General features: G+C 39.1%; 1 protein-coding gene across 1 annotated transcript in view; it reads right to left on the bottom strand.

Moving 5' to 3' along the window:
• Nucleotides 1-21,881, bottom strand: part of LOC114656603 (MORN repeat-containing protein 1-like) — a gene marked incomplete at its 3' end in the record, with an annotated part of 83,977 nt that overhangs the window by 54,668 nt on the left and 7,428 nt on the right. The window contains exon 4 of the mRNA XM_028808241.2: nt 11,903-12,013. Coding sequence (XP_028664074.2) covers nt 11,903-12,013 — 111 coding nt within the window. The remainder of the gene's footprint in view (nt 1-11,902; nt 12,014-21,881) is intronic.

Raw genomic sequence — 21,881 nt, 5'->3', positions numbered from 1 at the left:
GGTAGGTGGGTGATGAATCTCATGGAAAAGCAAATTTAGCTCATTGGTAATTGCATAGTGAAGGGATATTTGCCAATCTGTTTATAACTGGTGATATTCATCATCCCACTCCATACCTCCTTCACACTGTTCTTTTGCAGCTTTCCTTAAAGCAATTTTTCTCCCTGCCGAGTTGCTTTTGAGTTCTGTCTGCTCCGGTTTGTTCTTCTCTTTACTTTCTGACATGAAGTCCTTTTTCTTTAGTAGGTACTTTAGGTCCTTAATGATCCATAGTTTTTGGAGAAGCAAAGTACTGTCTTTGTGGGAATTGCTTTATTATCCATTCAGGCGTTAATGTAGTCAGCTATGCAGTAAACAAGCCCCCCAAAATTCTTCACAGTGTGCCTCACAGAGCATATCCAAGTCCTTCTCCTGTAAGCTAGTCTGCACAGCCCTATTCTCAAGGAGTTGCTGAATGATAGATTTAGATTTGGGAAATGGGTGCATCAGGTAATGGCCAGATCTGTTTATGGGAGTCACAGCCATTGAGTTGTGTGCATTGTTTTCTTAACATTAGGCATTAAGCATAACACAATTTTGGGATCATATTTTCTTTTTCTGTGTACTGAATTATTTGGGGCAGGGGAAAGTTGAGACACGATGATTAAAATCTTTTTTAAGATTGCCATGAAGGCTTGTTGTTTTTCAGTGACACGTTTACTAACGACAAAAAATACTGTCTCCATGGTGATCACAACAACAGCCAAAGGCAAGAGATACAGAGCCAAACTATGAAGTAAGGAAACTTCATTGGAAGGTAAATATGGCCCGAGTCCAATGACAATAGCTTCATATTTGGATTATGTAACTGTGCTTTAACATTTATCATCTCTCTGATTGCACTACTTGTCATTCACAAAAACAAAGTTCTTTGCCTTTTTTGTTGCTTCTTTCTTTGGTGATTCTGTCTAAATGTATATTGTAAAGCAGAGCCAATGCCACTGCAGAATCTGGAGCTAAAGCACATCCAATGCCACTATAGAATCTAGAGTTTTATGAAATCTTGGCTGAGAGCTGCAGTAAAACACCGGAGACTGCAATGTCTGTATTCTTAATTGCTGAGAGTTCATTCATTTTATTTCCCACAGACTTTATGTAGCCCAAGATACTAGGTGCAAATAAGATTTACATTTTTCCTCATATTTTTTAACAACATTCCTCCCTTCTTTACCTTGCATAACAACATCAACTCCAACATATATAAGGACACAGGTTCATCCTCTGTGGCTTTGTCTATGTTACTGTGATGTAAAGTTTATATAGAAAAAAAAAGTGGAATCTAAACACAGATTTGGTTTTGTCCCAAATCACTTTTTTTTTTTTTTTTTTTTTTTTAAATACTGAATGCCATCAACAAACTACAATATCACTTCCATATTTAGTTCCTTCCTCACAAACACTGCTGTTCATAAAAAAAATCCCAGGAAGGTCAGAAACCCTTCTGAATATGTCATTGAGCAGATTCTAGTTACCTGTGATCAAATACATTAGAACTATTCCAACTACACCTCTAATCAATCAAGATAACACAGGCACAGGTATGTTTCTCCACTCACACTTTCAAAGAAGGTACAGGAGCTAATGCCAAAGAGAAACCAGCTTTGGATGGTCCACCATTACATGTACACAACCATACTTGCTTACACTAAGCCAATTTAAAGAATGGTCTGAAAAGTGGGAGAAAACCTTACTGGCTGAAGTAAATCAAATACAAGTTTTAAAAGAAATTCCAAAGTGGTTGGGGGATTCCTTAGAAGATAAGTTTTGATTTGACTCCTCTCTGTATGCCTTGCTCTGTTCTTCAGTCAACATTAATTTCGAAAAAATCTATATTGGTTTCCTATGCTGTTTACCATGCACTCATTTTGTTTATTCTCTGTTTGCATCTTTTCTATTTCAGTGTATGTTGTTTTTTATTTTACTAGGGGGCTTCGGCCCCTGCTTGCTTTACTCGCTAACCCCTATGTTTGGTTTTCCGGATACACACTTTTAAGATTTTTTTTCTTTGAATTGTTGCTCTTTCATTAGTTTCACTTTTATTTCAGAACTTTTGTAAAAACAATATTTGTAATCTTGCGAGTCCCAATATGCTGAATCTTTTTAATGAGGTCAGGATAGGTTTCTCAGAAATTTCAGCACAGACAAAACGATCTACGTACATCATCAGCAGTTAATAATTTTTTTTTTTTTTTACAAAGTAAAAAAGTAAGTAGAGTTCTGCATTGGACTCCTGTCTGTAAAGTTGTGCTATTTTCCTCTCACAGTTCCAAAAGTACATGGGGTTACCAAGGTGATACCCCAGCTTTTGTCTAGGTTTTTGTACAAGGGCTAGACAGAACGTTTTTGACTCCTGGGGTAAATTTAGCTTTTTAAATAAGCAAACAGATAAATATATATACATTAACAAAGTAACCAATAAATGCATGTGAAGTAAACTCCGTTTTTGAAATTCTCAAGATTCTTTATTTGTCACATGCAAAGTTACACAGGACAACACGCAGTGAAATGCATCCTGATCCACTTATCAAAAACTGTGCAAAGTTAGAAAAATATCAGATTAACAAAAAGTCATAGATTGAAAGATACCAGTATAGTAGAACATAATAAATAATTCTACTTTATTCACATAATTTTACTTAAGTGTTAAGGTGCAATATAGTAATTATTGTGCAAAACCAAAGTTAGATTGGTGCATAGTTAAATGAGGCAGTTTGTTTGTTTGCGCTACTGCGATCTTTACTTTTTTTTTTATATTTTCTAATTTTCCTACTTTCATATCCTTTAACTTTCTCCACATGTGTATAGTGCCAACGTTTTTTTTTTTTTTTTGAGCCTTTCCAATTTCACTGGTTTCATAGTCTCTAACCTGCCCCGCATGTGTTTAGCGCCAACGTTTGTAAACGTCTTTATGAAGTTCTACTTTGTCTTTTACTCATTGTCTTTTAATTCTGAGCCAGATTGGACGTGCTTTTTTTTTCCCCAATTCCACTTGTTCCGGGCTGATAATTACTTTCCTTATTTTCTGAATTTGCACCTCGATTATTCTTTTTTGCTCTTTTTTCTTTCCAACGCAATTGAGTCTCTTTTCTCCGCACTGCTTTCTTCTTCGCTTAGATGTCGACAATTCATTTATAACGTACTGTCCTTGTACGCTTTATATGCGCTGAGAGCCCTGGATCTGTGTATGCTCAAATCCTTCACAAGACTGAATGTTTTGCTGCCTTTTGTCCTATTTGATAGATTGTAAGCAGGGCATGTCTTTGGTCTCGCGGGTAGATTGTAAGTAGAGAGTGTCTTTGGTCTCGCGGGTCTTTAAAATGTCTTCTGAAAAGATCATGTATCGTAGTCTTGCTTTTCAGGACAGGATTTCTTTTTATAATAGATAGATTTATTTCTACACAAGTTAAGCAGATAGCATTTTTTACTTTAATGTTCATGAACATCATGTCACTAAGTGGCTATAATTCCAAGGAGACGTGAGCTGATGTAGCAGAGGTTCTTGCAGGCAGTACACATAACTACATACATACATACACACACACAAGATGAAGCAACAGCTTTCAAGTTAAATTTGAAACAGTAAACTAATCAATTACTGACATCGTAAAGAATGTTTCTCGGTTACATGAGACAAGTTTGAAAATTTACCAATGCTTTTTAATTGGAGGATTTTAAAATTTCAAATCTTTGCATAGCACACATTATTCAAGGTAACTCAATGAAAACTGCACTTTCCCACCCAATTTTCTATGAAAAATAAGCATTAATTTCCCAGATGTTTCACATATATTGTGCATATATTGATTGTCATCTTGTAAAAAAGTTTGCTAATTTCTGGAATGTTCTCAAGATACCAATCACAGATACGGATTAACTTTGCGATACAAGTGTTTAGTTAGAAAGAGAAGGTGCCTTGCAGCTTACAGGACAGAGTTTTGATACTGCCAAAATGTGAAGCGTGAAGGATGAGTTAAATAACCGAGTTTCATTTTTGTATTCTATTTTCGCAACTCAGTAAAAGATATACATTGCTCAAACAGAAGCAGTTAGCAATTTATACATTTCCATTGCTTTTATTGACTAGTTTGCATATTTTATTGATTTGAAGGGAACCCTTTTTTAACACTTTTCCAAAAATATTTTTTTATTAATTTGTCTATTTCTGAAGAGGTACAGTGTTGTGGGAGTATTTTATTATGAACAATGTTCATATATTGTACATGAATTAAGTGTATGAAATCATTCCTAGTAAGGATATAAATGAAGGGGGTTGAGTAGCACAAATACAGTATGACTTGCCTCAGCCAGCATCAACATGCCAGCAATGACTACATATTGTAGTTGTTAACTTTTCAATCTCAGGAGTGTGGTTAACTACAGTACTTATTCTGGAAGCAATTCTGGAAGACTGGCTATACTTTGTTTACAGCTAATATTTTATATTTTAAAGGATTTAGACAAATGAATGAGAGTTAAAGAATGCTTCTTTGCACTACTAAACAACAACAAACAAAAAAAGACTGAATTCATTCACAAACATTGTTTTTTTTTTTTTTTGCACTGAACCAGTAGCATTGCACACATGTGCTGTTGTTTTCTGGATATGGAAAAGCTTTTTGACACTGTGATGGATGGTGCATGTGGGCAGCTGTCCCAGCCGGGATAGGGCAAGATTCCTTACCCAGATGGTAGGCCAGCCCTTCAGCAGCAAGAAAAGGAAGGCAAGGATCATCCTACTTTGGCCAGGAGTCCTCCCCAAGATGCCAATATGAAAGTGGGTACACTGGCATTTCTGCTGGGACAGGTTTAGGATCCTTACCTGGTCCGGAAGCCAGTGCAATGCAAGGACAGATGGAGACAACTTGTCAGGACTGCATGCTCCCTTGATACACTAGATGGCAGCATCCATGGGCTAGGATTCCCACACGGACATCTGCAGGGAATGCCAGGACCTGTAGTCCCATTAGGCAGCCCTGTTGGGTTCTGCAGGTGCCGCCAGGGGAGCTGCCGGGCTTAGTAATCCCTACTTTTTCAGTCTTCAGTTTGACCCAAAAGTGCTTCTAATGGGCTATGACCGAACACCAAAATTACTCTCAGGTCCAAGCTTAAAAGAAGCCACTCAACCTCATCCAGGCAAGTTGGAGTCCGATATGAAGGACGGACAAAGTTCACCTGGAGGAGTGGAAGAAGAAAGACAGAAAAGAAGAATTGTGTTGCGTTTATGCTAATGTTGAAGTCTTTTGGATAGGTACATGGGAAAATAAACAGACTTGTGTCTGTGCAGTTGTGTCTGGCTTTGGAGTGCTGCAATGTGCCTTAGTGGTCACAGAACACATATCCGGGAATCGAAGGGCAATCCTGATACTCATACATTACAATGTATATATTTAGTCTTATTTTGCTTTAATGCTGATACTGTAAATGTTTTTAAAATGTGAGATTTAAGTTAGTATAATAGTTTGCACTCAAGTATCACGGTTTCAGGGACTATTGATTTAATTCTACCTTGATTTCACTATATGCAGGGTCAGCACATTTACCGGAAAGGGTATTTTCCACTTTTAGAAATCTTTCTCAATGATACTTTTTTACTTCGATGCGTTATTATAGAAACTGCAGTTTTTTTCATTCCAAAACTGACACGGACAAATAGCATCTCCTTCAATGTATTAATACTCAGCTGGGATTTTTTCCAGAACTATACAGAATTCATTAAGTGAAAAGTCAAGATCAAAAGAAATTCTATAGCCTTGGCTGTTGTAATATAAATAACATTTTTCCTTTCTAATTCCTTGAAAACCAGTTTCCCACTAATCACATTCATTTTTTCTTTACTCCATAAGCAAATAATTATTACTTTTTACAGTAGTTAATTAATCGGAGAGTGTGTTTTCACTTAGGGCAAGAGCTTAAATTCCAGAATACAAAGCTCTTCAGGATCTCATTGAGTAGGACATACTCCAACTTATCTGCATCCTCACATCCACTGGTTGGGCCTGGCATTCCATGTATTCAACAGATATTAAATAAAGCACTCAAAAGGATCATGAAACCTTCATATTGTCATCCTCAGCCAAAACATCCGAATGGGCCTTTCTGTATGTGGTTACAAACTTCTCAATGTGCGTTAATATTAAACCCTCTTGAAGCTTACAATGGAGTAGTGTAACTCCATTAAGCTAGTTGCTACATCCATAATTTTGTGCAGAAGCTGCTGAGAATTAATTTTTAATTGTGTCCGGAGAATGAAAAGTAGGCCTTTCTAACATCATATGTCAGTAATAGTCTCATATGACCTGGCCCCATTAAAAGAAACCAAATCCTGCCATGAGGTTGCATGTTTGTCTACTTACCTGCTGAAACATAAGAATCACAAAAGCTTTTCCGCTCATCAATGCAAACATTGTAAATATTAAAATATTTGTATATTAATTGGATAAAATGTGCCCAAAATTACTTTTCCAAACGTACTCTGTATTTCTTTTCAGATATTGCTCCAGCTGGCCTGTCATCCTACACAAAGGTCTACACTTTCCTTACTGCCAGAATATTTCTCAATTACCTTTACACTGTGCTTTTTGCAAATCACCCATTTCACTAGGCAGAGAAAAAAAAAATCTTTTATTTCAGTTAACTCCAACTTGCAGGTAAACATACACAGAGCATTGACACTGGAGAGTTTTAAATCATTTTAGTCTATAGCATATACGTGTACACAAATAAGCAATTCTCTAAATCCAACAAATTAACAATTCTCCAAATCTCAATATCAAAACGTAGGTGGAGTAAGCCTGCACTGGAAAACACACCCTAATATCACAATTAAGTCTTAGAAGTAAAACAAAGTTCTCCATTGGTGCCCAGTGCAACTGACTTATGATAGGAGCACTGGCCCTATAAGCAGAGAACTGGTTACGAATGCTTGTAAAACTATAGCGAGAAGACACGCATGATTATTTCTAAATTTGTCAGTACCTGGAATCTATATATATAATTCACTAAGCCGCCTCCAGCGCAAGCAAGACACCCATGGAAGCACGCAAGACGGAGCCACGCCCACCAACTCTAAGACCATTGGATACGACTACAACTCACAGAGCCACGCCCACCAACTCGGACGCAGCAACTCACAAAACAGGGCATCATTCGCGTTCGTCTCTGCTACACTCCACATGCACCTCTGAGCCACATTGACTTTTCATTATTCTTTTCGGTTATGACGCACGACCACGTCCACCATCGCAAACTGTTTTACACACCATGGTCTTAGAGTTGGTGGGCGGATCTCTGTGAGTTGCTCTTGCGAGCGGGCACATGACCAGGTGGTGTGTATGCTTTGAGAACAAGGGTGGACGCGGCAGGACCATCTAAGAAAAATCATGTTTGTCGCGGATGTGAATCGCTGAATGAGCATGTGACGGCGGTCCTCCAATTGTCAGTCACGGACTATTGTATGTTGCCCTCTCCAGAGCTCCATCTTTTCATTAACCAACAGTCATATCCTCAAACCCACCCCATTTGGACAACTGTGTCTTTATGGAAGTGTTCACTCATCAATACATTATTATGCGGTGCGCGGGTTGGCTAGTACATTTATATAAGTTGCCAATTATACTGTAGCAATGATGTCGGACTACAAATATGATGTACAGAAGTCCAGTTGCATTTATCATTAGAGCAATCTAGATAAGAACAGGCCATTCAGCCCAAAAAAGCTTGCCAGTCCTCTCCAGTTTATTTCTTCTAAAATAACATCAAGTCTAATTTTAAGTCCCTAAAGTCCATAACACTACTTGATAGCTTATTCCATACGTCTATGGTTCTCTGTGTAAAGAAAAACTTCTTAATGTTTTACTCTTGACAAGATTCCAACGGTGTCCCCTTGTTCTCGATGAACTCATTTTAAAATAACATTCTCAATCCACTGTATTAATTCCCTTCATAACTTTAAATACTTCAATCACATCTCATCTTAATCTTCTTTTGGTTAAACTGAAAAGGCTTAGCTCTTTTAACCTCTCCTAATAATTCATCCCCTGTAGCCCTGAAATCAGCCTAGTTGCTGTTCTCTGGACTTTGTCCAATGCTGCTACAGTATGTCCATTGTGTAGCCTGGTGACCAAAACTGTACACAATACTCCAAATGAAGCCTCACCATTTATTATAAAGCTTGAGTAAAACCTCCTTGGACTGCTATATAACCTAACATTCGGTTAGCCTCCTAAATTGCTTCTGACTACTGTCTGGAAGTTCACAGTGTTGAGTCCAAGAATTCTAAATCCTTCTCATAAAGGTGTACTTTCGATTTTCAGACCTCCCATTGTATATTCAAACCTAACATTTTTACTTCCTACATGGAATACTTTACATTTACCAACATTAAATTTCATCTGCCACAAATCTGCCCAGGCCTGTATGCTGTCCAAGTCCCTCTGTAATGATTTAATGGATTCCAGATTATCTGTTAATGTTGGTATCATCTACAAACTTTACCAGCTTGTTACTTATATTCCTATCAAAATCATTTATATAATGTATATTAATAATAACAGTAGCCCTAGCACTGACCCCTGTAGAATGCCACTCTTAACATCAGCCACTTCTGATGGGGTTTATCGCACCATAACCTTCTGCTCCCGGTGTCTGAGCCAATTGTGCACCCATATACTGCCAGTTCTTTTAGTCTGATGCCTAACCTCTCATGTGGCACCTTATCAAAGATAAAATATCATATGTTCCACTTTGATCATATTTTGTTACTTCCTCATAGAATTCCAACATTTGGTAAATAATGACCTCCCTCTTCTGAAACCATGCTGAATGTTCTTGCCATGTGTTGCACACTCTTATCCTTAATAATTTCTTCTAATATATTTTCCTGTAATGCTTGTTAAGCTTATCGACCAATAGTTGCTTAGGACTACCTTGTCTCAATTTCTATACAACGGGATTGCCATTTTCCAGCTCTTTGGAATTTCCCCAGTTGTGTAGCGATTTCCTAAAAATCTGCATCAAGGGTTTATATATGTACTCACTAACCTCCTTAAGAAATCAAGAGTAAATATTATCTGGTCCTGGTGATTTGTGCCAATTTATTCTAAGCAGTACTTCTCCCTCTACAATTTCCAAATTCGTCAGTTCCTCTTTAGTAGTCACTTTTAACCCTGGAATGTTATCTACTTCCTTACAAGTGAAGACCTCAGAAAAATATGAGTTTAGAGCATCTGCTATTACACTATCTGCATTTTTTTAATTCCCCTTTAGCATTCCTGATGCACTTCAACTGCTCCATGACTATTCCTTTAATTACTAAAAAAAAAATCTTTCAGTCATAATTCACCTTATCTGCTATATTCCTCTCTAAATGCCTTTTAGTCTCAATAGTAGCATTCTTAATTACAGCTCAAATGTTGTAAATACAGTGATCCCTCACTATATCGCGCTTGCCTTTCGCGGCTTCACTCCATCGCGAATTTTATATGTAAGCATATTTAAATATATATCGCGGATTTTTTGCTGGTTCGCTGATTTCTGCGGACAATGGGTCTTTTAATTTCTGGTACATGCTTCCTCAGTTGGTTTGCCCAGTTGATTTCATACAAGGGACGCTATTGGCAGATGGCTGAGAAGCTAGATTGCTTACTCTTCTCTCTCTCTTGCGCTAACTTTCTCTGATCCTGACGTATGGGGATTGAGCAGGGGGGCTGTTCGCACACCTAGACGATACGGACGCTCGTCTAAAAATGCTGAAAGATTATCTTCACGTTGCTATCTTTTGTGCAGCTGCTTCCTGAAACGACATGCTGCACGGTGCTTCGCATACTTAAAAGCTCGAAGGGCACGTATTGATTTTTGACTGAAAAACAAACTCTGTCTCTGTCTCTCTCTCTCTGCTCCTGACGGAGGGGGTGTGAGCTGCTGCCTTCAACAGCTTTGTGCCGCGGTGCTTCGCATACTTAAAAGGCAAACAGCCCTATTGATTTGTTTGCTAGAGATTGTTTTCTCTATCTATGTGACATTCTGTGCTCCTGACACGCACTCCTTTGAAGAGGAAGATATGTTTGCATTCTTTTAATTGTGAGACAGAACTGTCATCTCTGTCTTGTCATGGAGCACAGTTTAAACTTTTGAAAAAGAGACAAATGTTTGTTTGCAGTGTTTGAATAACGTTCCTGTCTCTCTACAACCTCCTGTGTTTCTGCGCAAATCTGTGACCCAAGAATGACAATATAAAAATAACCATATAAACATATGGTTTCTACTTCGCGGATTTTCTTATTTCGCAGGTGGCTCTGGAACGCAACCCCCGCGATGGAGGAGGGATTACTGTACACACCTTACAGTACATTTACCATCTTCTCACTAAAATAAAACAAAAATAGTGTAACCTGCTTTGTCGATGTTAGATAACTATGGCACTGAACTATAACAGATATGACCTAAAAGCAGTACCTATTATTACTAGCTATTATAACTACCTAAATAAGCTAAGTAAAAACTAAGCTCGTTTATTAAGACTTGTTCTGGCAATATTCTATATATTTTTACCCCAGTATAAATATTTTACAGTTTTGTTGCTGGAATAAGGTTTAATGCTTTGCGTAATACAGCTGGAGTGGTTCAGAGTCCTGCTGGAACATGAAGAAATAGAAATAAAGCAATACAATATATGAGCAAGCAGGTGAAGGGTTACAGTTTTTTGCAAATAATCCCAAGAAATGAGCTACAACCAAAACTTTAATTGGAGAGCTGAATTCCGCTTACTTCTCCACTTAACTTTGTAAAATGAAACTGACAAGCACTGGTGTCAGAGCAGTGGCTTAACCTACATTTTATATTGGAATGGAACAGAGTCTAGAATGAACTATTTTTCAAGCAACCCTTCTGCTATACAGTTTTTTTTTTTTTTTTTTTTTTTTTTTAAAAAGTGGTCTGTGTTATAACAAATTTTAAATTTTAAGCCAGAAACAGTAATTACCTTTTAATCAATTTTCTCTAACTTGAAATACTTTAATTTTATGGATGAGTAGCCCAGAGTATGGGTATAGCTCTCCAATGGATTAAGATAACATACTGTATATTTAGGTTTTTTTAAATGTAAACTCTTATCATTGCTAGCTGAAATGCAAGTGCCCAACCAGTTTTTTTTTTTGGTTTTTTTTTACAATACATCTCTGATAACTATCAAATGCACTGCTCCGAGTCAAGAATTTGTTCTATTTGTGCATGATTGGATTCCATAATTATGGTAACTCCTTGTTTTGTTGGAACCATGAATGCTACTTCTTTGTATTTCCTGGTTTAGTGTGGTTTCACTAACAGAGGTTTAATCCCACATTAATAAATTGGATGGCTGGTTGAATAATTGAGTAAATAATATGGCATATAAGCTGGGCTAAACTACCAGTTTTTGTGTTCTTCTCGCTATTGAACCACCATAACAGCCACTATTTAAACTCCTTCTTTTGAAACTCAACCAACTGTGCATGTTAAGTTGGGATAATAATATACATGGAAAATTTTATGAACATCCATTCATCTGTTTCTGAGAATTGCATGGTGAAACTCCATGAAGCCTATATTTTAAATTGCATGAACAATAATACATATACAAAATTTTGTGAAAGTAGACAGCCATTTTTGAGTAATAGTAATTAATTTACTTCACCTGTCATCAAAAGGAAGAGAGTGTAGACAAGGATACCGAGAGGTAGACCTAATAAAGATGACCATTCAGAGATACAGTTTAATTTAGACTGTGTTAATTCTAAAGGTACATGAGCACAGTTATAGGTTGCCCAAACATCTTTGTTACAGTCTGCATGTAAATGTAGGTTAAGCTCCTCTATTAGGTAAAACTTACCCTCTCTTAATCCATATGAGAACTCTCCTTCATACTGCCCACCATTGCCATACTGCATTACACCATGTCCATGCAGTTCTCCAAAGCAGAACTGTCCTGAATATGTGTTACCTGCAGGGGGAATATGAGAAAAATCTGTTTTGTCATTTTCAGTCAGCACTTCTGATCCAAACACTTGCATAGTACATGTGGTTTATACTAGACAGATACAGTGGAACCTCGGTTCACGAACGTCTCGGTACACATGCAAATCCATTTATGACCAAAAAGTTCGCCAAACTTTTGCCTCGGTTCACGACCACACTCAGTATACGAACAAGCCAGTTTCCCTTTCAGTTTGTGCGCGCCAATGATTTCCGCACGTGTTGCATTGTTCTCGGTCAGACGTGCGTGCTTGCACGTGCGTGCGTGCTTGCACGTGCGTGCGTGCTTGCACGTGCGTGCGTGCTTTCGCTGTGAACTCTTTGTGCTCTATTTCATTTCCCTTCCGGTTCATACGTGCTGATTACTGTATTTAAACACGTGTTCAGCCTCTCCCTGTTCATTGTTCTCAGTCAGACATGCGTGCTTTACCTGTGAACTCTTTGTGCTCTACAGTATTTCGTGTGCTTTTGCAGTTAACCATGGCTTCTAAGCACTGTAACCTCAGAACTCGACTCATGCAAGGTTAGTTTTCTTGGTGGTTTATGGTTAGTTTTTGTATTACGGATTTTTCAAATGTTCATTTTTCGGTTCGTAGCGTGAATTGTTGCAATGTTACTCTTCTTGGTTGTTTATTAAGTTACGGATTTTTCAAATGTTCATTTTTTTTCCCTGCGATCGGGTTGTAAGGCTATAGCGCGAACGGCTGCAATGTTACTTTCTTGGTTGCTTGTGGTTAATTTTTAAATAAAGTTCAGATTTGTTCAAATGTTCCTTTTTTTCCCCCCTGTGCTTAAAACTCATTAAAAAAAAAGTGTTTATACAGCGATCGGGTTGTAAGGCTATAGCGCAAACTCTTGCAATGCTAGTTTTCTCTGTTGTTCAAGGTTTTCTCAGTGTTATTCAATGTTTTTACATTTAGTTTACTATTACAATGTGCATTCTATGGTGTAATTAACTATATTTGTGCTTAAAACTCTTTAAAAAAATATATTTACATACAGTTCTTACCATCTGGAACGGATTAATTATATTTACATACAATCCTATGGGGGAAATTACTTCGGTTTACGACCAGAGTTTTGGAACGAATTATGGTCGTGAACCGAGGTTCCACTGTACTCCCAAGAATTATAGGATCAAACCTACAGCAATGAGTAAAGCACTGATGCTACATCATACACTAGAATTTTTCCAACTAGACTTTGTAGTTTCCATCATGTGTCACTTGATTTTTTCTTAAAGTAGAACCATCAAAATTAAGATAGAAATCTGCCTCTCTAAATTGAACACTATTCCTTCAGTGCAGCGGTTCTCAACCTTTCTAGTGCCACGACCCTTTAATACAATTTCTCATGCTGTGGCGACCCCAACTGTAAAATTATTTTCATTGCTACTTCATAACTGTAATGTTGCTATTGTTATGAATCGTAATGTAAATATCTGATATGCAGGATGTATTTTCATTGTTACAAATCGAACATAATTAAAGTGTAGTGATTAATAACAAAAACAATATGAAATTATATATTGTGAAATATGTATTTCTAATAACAAATAAATTTTGTCTTTATGACTTACATTTATTGTTTTTCTTCATTGTGTATTGAACTGTATTCACCGTATTCATGTTGTATACTTATGTGAAAAGCATGGCGTAGCATGGGTAACATTCTTAATATAACAACGGTAAACTACATTGCTACAAAATTGTTGCGACAGTACGCGTAAAAAGCCAACGTCAGTGCAAAGGTTGAGGCTGCTTCTTCCTCACCAGATCAGAAATTCTCGGGGCAGTCTTTGCAAGAGCACAATGAAGATCATCTTCTGCAACAAGTCTACTTCTGTATTTAGACTTGATAACCAACAAGCTGGAAAACCCTGTTTCGCAAAGATATGTTGTTGGAAATGGAAGAAGGCGGCGCAACACAGTCTCAGACAGAACAGGATATGACTGCAAACACTTGATCCAGAATTTTGTAACCGACATTGAAGATAAATCATTTCTCGCTGCATCGCTGTTAATGAGTTCAATTAACTCCTCTTGTGCTGTCTCAGGAACATTTTCAACTTTGACTGTGAATGGACTTCTGGCAAGTGCAAACGGGGTGTCAGGTAGATTTGGAAAGTACGATGAAATTTCGTCCGCAAGCATGTGCAAGTGTTCTTTCACAGAAATTATCATTGTAATCCTTTTGTCAGGTTCGATGTTATTTTCCTCAAAGAAAGCAGATAAATTTTATTTTCATCCAATTTTTTTTTGCCAAAGCTGAAGTTTCATTTGGAATGATCGGATCTTTTCAGACAAATCGAGGCATGTTGCATTTGGTCCTTGCAGTGATAAATTTAACTCATTCAAGATGTCCACCAAGTAAGCTATTTTCTGCACTTCATCGCTGAAAAGTGCTTCGAACTGCGGTCTTGCTTTCTGATTAAGAAACGTTTTTAGTTCATCACGAAGATCAAAAACATGTTTTAAAACTTTTCCACTCGACAACCATCTCACTTCAGTGTGAAATAGCAGAGCATTGTTGGACGCATCCAACTCATTAAAAAGTTTCGAAAACAGTCGACCGTTTAAAGCACTCGCTTTTACAAAATTGACGGAACTTTCGACGCTTTTCATTACTTCTTGTAACTCTTGTGGCAGCGTCTTCGTTGCTAATATTTGTTGATGAATCATACAGTGAGTTCCGATGACTTTTGGTGACTCATTCAGCACCAAACGTTGAAATCCAGATCGACATTCTAGCATAGCTGGAGCACCATCTGTGCAAACACCACAAACCTTTTCCCAAGAGATCTTATGCTCTTTCAGAAATCAACCAATTGTGTCAAATACATCACGTGCAGTAATTGTCGTTTCAACAGTGTCATTAGATAGGAAATTGCACTCAATTTCGTAACAAATTCATAACTCGAACAATGTCTTTGGCCGCTGGCAACAGTAAATCTTCAGCAATGGTGTGAGGTTTCATAGCTCTGGCAATTCTGAGAGCCACCAAATATGAAGCTTCAACAGCTAACACGTTTTGTTGGTGGTACTTGCCGCCAGTGTCAGTGTCAGCTTTGCTTCTAAAATACTGGGTATCCTTGCCGGCAAAGCTCGGATGCTTGCTATCAAAATGACGTTTCAGTTTGTTCAGCTTCATAGATTCGGCTGATAGAACTTCATTACAAATAACACATTGCAGATTCTCAATTCCTGCTGTAACTATTGAAGTAAAACCATATTGTAAAAAATTGCCACTATATTTTCTTTTCTTAACGTTCTTCTCTACATGAACCAGTGTCATGGGTTGGTTCGCTAATGAAAATATTATATAACAATAGCTTCAATAACACGGACTATAAAACGTTTGTTTATGCTTTACTAATTAGAAACGGATGAGATTTCAATTACGTCATGAAATGTGTAAATCCCCGCAACGGCGTGACGTTACGTAAAACTGTGTACAGTAATGTAAACCGTTAAAAATAATAAAGTTATGAAAAATTAAAACATTTGAAATTATTCTGATTCAATTGTCTGCAACATCTATCCTCGAATGACAATTATAATAAAAAACTAGTAACTACCAATGTAATGTAATCTGTACAATAACAAGTTTTACACATTAGAATAGACAAAACCCATATTTCCAATGATCTTAGGCGACCCCTGGCAAATCGTCATTCGACCCCCAACGGGGTCGCGACCCACAGGTTGAGAACCGCTGCTTTAGTGGAGGCAGCATGAAATGATTTTTATCTTCCTTCACAAGTTGAGAATATTAGTACAGTTTCCAGAAATGTAGTCAATTTCAGATACTTTGAGGTGTTCATAGTAGACATTAAAACAGAAAATTCCATAGCACATACAGTATATAGTACTAATTAACTTTCAGTTATAGAATTTACCATCTTTTTAATCTGAGCCAGCTATAGATTATAATAATTCTTTGCATTTATATAGCGCTTTTCTCACTACTCAAAGAGCTTAGCAATTGCAGGTTAATGGCCTTGCTCAAGGGCCCAACAGAACAGAGTCCCTTTTGGCATCTTACAGGATTTGAACCGGCAACCTTCCGATTGCCAGTGCAGATCCCTAGCCTCAGAGCCACCGTTTATTTAGTGTGGACTTTAATATTCACATAGATGTGGAAACTGACTGAAATTATTAATATAAGGATAAGAGACTTGGATTTTTTTTTCCTGTTTTGTCTGTCAAAATCACAAAGAATATTTTTATCATATAACAGTCTTCAGCCTAACAGAGGAGGTGAGAGGTTAGGAGCACGCACTGACACAGTGCTTTGCTGCACCCACCACATGACAAACGAACTCAGGATCTCAGATTAAGACCCAAGTGCAGCCATGCAATGGGTGACACCTCAGCACCACACTAGTTCAGATGGAGTGGAACAGTGTGAGGTTTTTTTATGGTGGCTGGAGTGTTTTTCCCTGGGGGTTGGATGGCCTACATGCAAGGCTGGATGCAGATTAACGTCATACCCAGGACAAAGCAATTGCAGGTTAAGGGTCTTGCTCAAGGGCCCAAAGAAGTAGAGCCACCTTTGGCGTTTATGGGATTCGAACTGGTCACCTTACCAGTGCAAATCCCTAGCCTCAGAGCCACCACTCCGCCCATCAGCTTAAGCAGGTCCAAAATTGCAAACTGGCTTTTAAAGTTCAAAGTGTAATAAAAGTCCCAAAATATACCAAAAATATCTTACAAAGTGTGGTGTTATGGGTCCACAGCTCTCTCACCAAAGGCCGTTTTTATTTAAATAAATAATCGCGCGCTCGCGGCTTAGCGAGGGGGCGTGGTGGCTGTAGCAAGCCGCAGGGCGATCTGCGGTGTAGGCGTTTTTCACCGAAGTGCACAGGTGAGAGACTGCCCACATCCGTGATCGTTCCTGTGGCTAATGGGCTGCAGCTGCTATGTCCTCTCTGAATATAAAGAGAAGCGCGAGTCGGTTAGAGAGGAGAAGTAAAAAGTAAAGAAGGTAGAGAGGTAAAAATGAAAAGAAAGAAAAGAAGTAAAAAGAAAACGAAAGAAACGGAGGTTGTAGGAGAAGACAGGAAGCAGGTGGAGAAAGCCGGTGTGAGGAAGGAGAGCGAGTGTGCGAGCGAGCAAAAACGGGCTCGCATATGAGAAAGCAGGCAGCTGGGAGGAGAGCCTACGAGAGGAGTGTTTGGCCGACACTCAGTGGGGCTGAAAGAAGCGGTCGCTCCAGCTGAGCGACTAAGTAGCTGGAGTGACCAGTAGAAGTATCGACTTGGCCGTTGCTAGGAGCGGAAGTCGAGAAGGCTTTGGGCAGTTGTAGTCCCAGCATGAGCGCCTTGGCCGCTGGGAAATATCCCAAGTCTCGGTCCGGTTGGGAGCCCGACGAAGCCAAGGAACGGAGGGCTACCGGACCTGTTTGAAGGGCAGCTGATCCTGCAGGTAGGCGACTCTCCTGTAGATCAGACCAGATGGGTGTAGCAGGGGAGCCGCCATGAAAACAGAAGACACCGGGTTTTTGATTTTAACATTACTTCCTGTACTATTTTACATCGTGGTTTTTAGAAGAGTTTTTCTATTGTTTTTAACCTCCACGTTTCATTTTATTGGATTATTTATTTAATGGAGACTTTGAACACTGCACTGTTGCACTTTGTGGACTTTGTTTCGATTTATGTTAATAAAAGCACTTTGCACTTTTTAACCATCCTCTTGCTCAATTGTTTATTGCCTCACTGTCTAGCTCATCGGCGACATTACCGATGGTGTTGGGTTCAAGGGCTCCCTAACAGCCGATGGGAGCATGGAGCTGAACCCGCATCATAGGACATAACAGCTGCAGCCCATTAGCCACAGGAACGATCACGGATGTGGGCAGTCTCTCACCTGTGCACTTAGGTGAAAAACGCCCACACCGCAGATCGCCCTGCGGCTTGCTATAGCCACCACACCCCCTCGCTATGCCACGAGCGCGCCGATTATTTATTTAAATAAAAACGGCCTTTGGTGGGAGAGCTGTGGACCCATAACACCACAAGAGGTAGGTGTACAAGTGCTCAGGTGCTTTTATTTAAAACAAAGTTAAACAAATAGTGTTCAAATAGTACAGTGTCATCTTCAAAAATAAACAAACAAATAATCCATGAAAACAGCGACAGTCCACGAGTTACAATGCAGACCTAAAACAATAGTAAAACTAACAGTCATCAGGTCCATAATGTTCTGTCAGATGAGACCAACACAACTCCATCTTCATTTCCCCAGCTCACCCATTGCTTGCACAGCCAGCAGAGACACCACCAGCCACGGTCCTCAGCCCCCGACTCCCATCTTAGCTGCCTCATGCAGCTCCAGCCAGACCACCCATAGTCAGTAATCCTCCCGTCATACTTCACGCTCCCTTGTCTTACCACCAATTCCTGGGACTAGGACTTCACCTTAATCACCACCACTTTACAACCAAAAAAATTAATGGGGAAGAGCCACCTCTAGAGCGCCTATACTTTGCTCCTCTGCATGGGCAACAATCATATTGCCTCTCCACACCCAAGGCTGTTCTCACGGCTCTCTATTTCCACTTTCTCCACTCTCTCTCTCTGTTTTTCCTCTTCTGTTCCATTCAGGCTCCTCTTCTAATGGGGCACAGGTGTGAGATGTCATTCCCTCCTCAACAATAATGAGGCACCTGACTGACACTTGCACTTGCCCATGCATACTCAATCAGTCGGGCACCTCCATCATGCGTGGAGCACAGCGCAATCGTGCATACCCACCCCTAGATTGGAACCTGCATGTCTCGGGCCACGATTACTTAAAATCTGCCTAAAGCCACAGACCATCTGTCACATAAACCCTAGCTGAAACATAAATTCCTAGAAATTATTATCACATTCTCCAAATTTACGCTCTGTGATTACCCACAAACCATTCCTAAAACCTAGTAAAAATATTTTAAATAGATCACAACACTCATGACACTACTAACATGCATCTCTCTGTCAGTGAAACACATCAAGACACCATTAGGTGAAGTATTTCATGGGTGCTGTAGTCTAGCCTTAGTGAAGGAAATTGAGGTGTACAAGGTAAGCAAGAACATGCTTTAAAGCAATTCACCTTGCTGAAGCACAGGGTTACTTGACAAATAATCCTCAGCATAAATATTTTACGCTAGCAAGAGAGGATAACCGAGAATGGCATCAGAAAACACACTGTGCAATGAAAACAGAACACAAAGCACACTCTTACTCCAACCATGCCAATCAAATATCTCTGTGTTATGAAATGGAGTCAGTGCCATAATAAAAATGGTGTGAGGCCTTCAAATAAACAGCAGTGCAGGCCAGGATCTCCACTGTTCTGTCTAAATCAACTTCACCACAATCCTGACAGCCCCCGCAATACTGCCAGAGGCTGCGGCCTATCAGGGCCAGAAATGGGAAAACTGGCATTAAAGTTCAAAATACCTTTAACAGACCTAAAATATCTATGATGTCTCCTAGGGAAAGGAAGCCTTAAAAATTGGCTTGAAGTGACAAACCAAACCAAGAAATAAATTATGGTTTAAATAAAGTAAGGAAAAGTACAAGAAAAAGCTGAAAAGAGCAAAATGAAGTTACCTAAAAAGAAAATCAACAGTAGACAAGTCCCAATACACAATCCATAAGAATAATTCAAAAAGCACAGCAAAAATAATCAAAAAAGCAGTAACTCTGAGAAGAAGAAAAAAATTCTTACAAATAACCTCTTCACAACTATAATCACCACTCCTACACTTCTTCTGCTGTTACCTAAATAGCCAGGAGTGGTGACATCAGAGTTGCCCTGCATCTTGGGTTATCACTTACAAAATATAAGGGAAGTAAGAGAACATAATATTGCACACAGAAACACCAGAAACACAGATATACAGTACATCCAGAAAGTAGTCACAGCGCATCACTTTTTCCACCTTTTGTTATGTTACAGCCTTATTCCAAAATGGATTAAATTCATTTTTTTCAATCGGCTTCAAGTCTGGGCTCTGGCTGGGCCACTCAAGGACATTCAAAGAGTTGTCCTGAAGCCACTCCTTTGATAAATTGGCTGTGTGCTTAAGGTCGTTGTCCTGCTGAAAGATGAACCATCACCCCAGTCTGAGGTCAAGAGCGCTATAGAGCAGGTTTTCATCCAGGATGTCTCTGTACATTGCTGCAGTCATCTTTCCCTTTATCCTGACTAGTCTCCCAGTGCCTGCCGCTGAAAAACATCCCCACAGCATGATGCTGCCACCACCATGCTTCACTCTAGGGATGGTGCCAGGTTTCCTCCAAACGTGATGCCTGGCATTCACACCAAAGAGTTCAATCTTTGTCTCATCAGACCAGAGAATTTTCTATCTCCTGGTATGAGAGTCCTTCAGGTGCCTTTTGGCAAACTCCAGGCAGGTTGCCATGTGCTTTATACTAAGGAGTGGCTTCCGTCTGGCCACTCTACCATACAGGCCTAATTGGTGGATTGCTGCAGAGATGGTTGTCCTTCTGGAAGGTTCTCCTCTCTCCACAGAGGACCTCTGGAGCTCTGACAGAGTGACCATCGGGTTCTTGGTCACCTCCCTGACTAAGGCCCTTCTCCCCCGATCGCTCAGTTTAGATGACCGGCCAGCTCTAGGAAGAGTCCTGGTGGTTTCGAACATCTTCCACTTACGGATGATGGAGGCCACTGTGCTCATTGGGACCTTCAAAAGCAGCAAAAATTATTCTGTAACCTTCCCCAGATTTGTGCTTCAAGACAATCCTGTCTCAGAGGTCTACAGACAATTCCTTTGACTTCATGCTTGGTTTGTGCTCTGACATGAACTGTCAATTGTGGGACCTTATATAGACAGGTGTGTGCCTTTCCGAATCATGTCCAGTCAACTGAATTTACCACAGGTGGGCTCCAATTAAGCTGCAGAAACATCTCAAGGATGATCAAGGGAAACAGGATGTACCTGAGCTCAATTTCGAGCTTCACGGCAAAGGCTGTGAATACTTCTGTACATGTGCTTTCTCAATTTTTTTATTTTTAACAAATTTGCAAAAACCTCAAGTAAACTTTTTTCATGTTGTCATTATGGGGTGGTGTGTGTAGAATTCTGAGGAAAAAAATGAATTTAATCCATTTTGGAATAAGGCTGTAACATAACAAAATGTGGAAAAAGTGATGTGCTGTGAATACTTTCCGGATGCACTGTATGTTAACTAAATAAAACAAAAACACAAAGAAAAACATTTTATACAAAAGAAAACAACAATTAATGAAAACTCACAAGAAGAAAATGAATATACCAAATAACCCAGTGAAACTTGAACTTCAGGGCAAAGCACTGTCTCCAACCCTTTGGATAACAAGAACTGTCAAAGAGTGTTTTTTTACTGCTTTGTTCTTAGGATACTGTGCATAACTGCATTGTGAGGATGAAGGATGTACTGTATATTCATTCATGTCTTGCTTTTTAAGCTGGAATTACTAACCTGTCTGTGATGAAGAAATCTTTACTTACAGTATAAATTCTGTTTTCACCAAATATGAATGGAAAATTTAAATTGAGGTGAAAATTTCTCATTTTCATCCTAAACACAGCATCTACTATACAGCTGCACTGCGTCCCAAAGCTGAATTTTGATGTCATATACACAGGCACTCTGCGAAAAACAGCACCTACAACTGCAGTTAAAAAAGATAATAATAATGGGCACTGCACAACTCATAAGAAAATGCTTAAGTTTCACCCATCTGACTAGCTAGCTCAGAAGTGTTGCAAGATTATTTAAAAGCCTGTTGAAGAACAATGTTTCTTAAGGAGTACAATACTCTGAACGAAAACTAAAA

Source organism: Erpetoichthys calabaricus, chromosome 8, assembly GCF_900747795.2.
Source record: "Erpetoichthys calabaricus chromosome 8, fErpCal1.3, whole genome shotgun sequence".
In the NCBI taxonomy this organism is placed as follows: Eukaryota; Metazoa; Chordata; class Cladistia; order Polypteriformes; family Polypteridae; genus Erpetoichthys; species Erpetoichthys calabaricus.
This window is presented reverse-complemented; position numbering and strand designations above follow the sequence as displayed.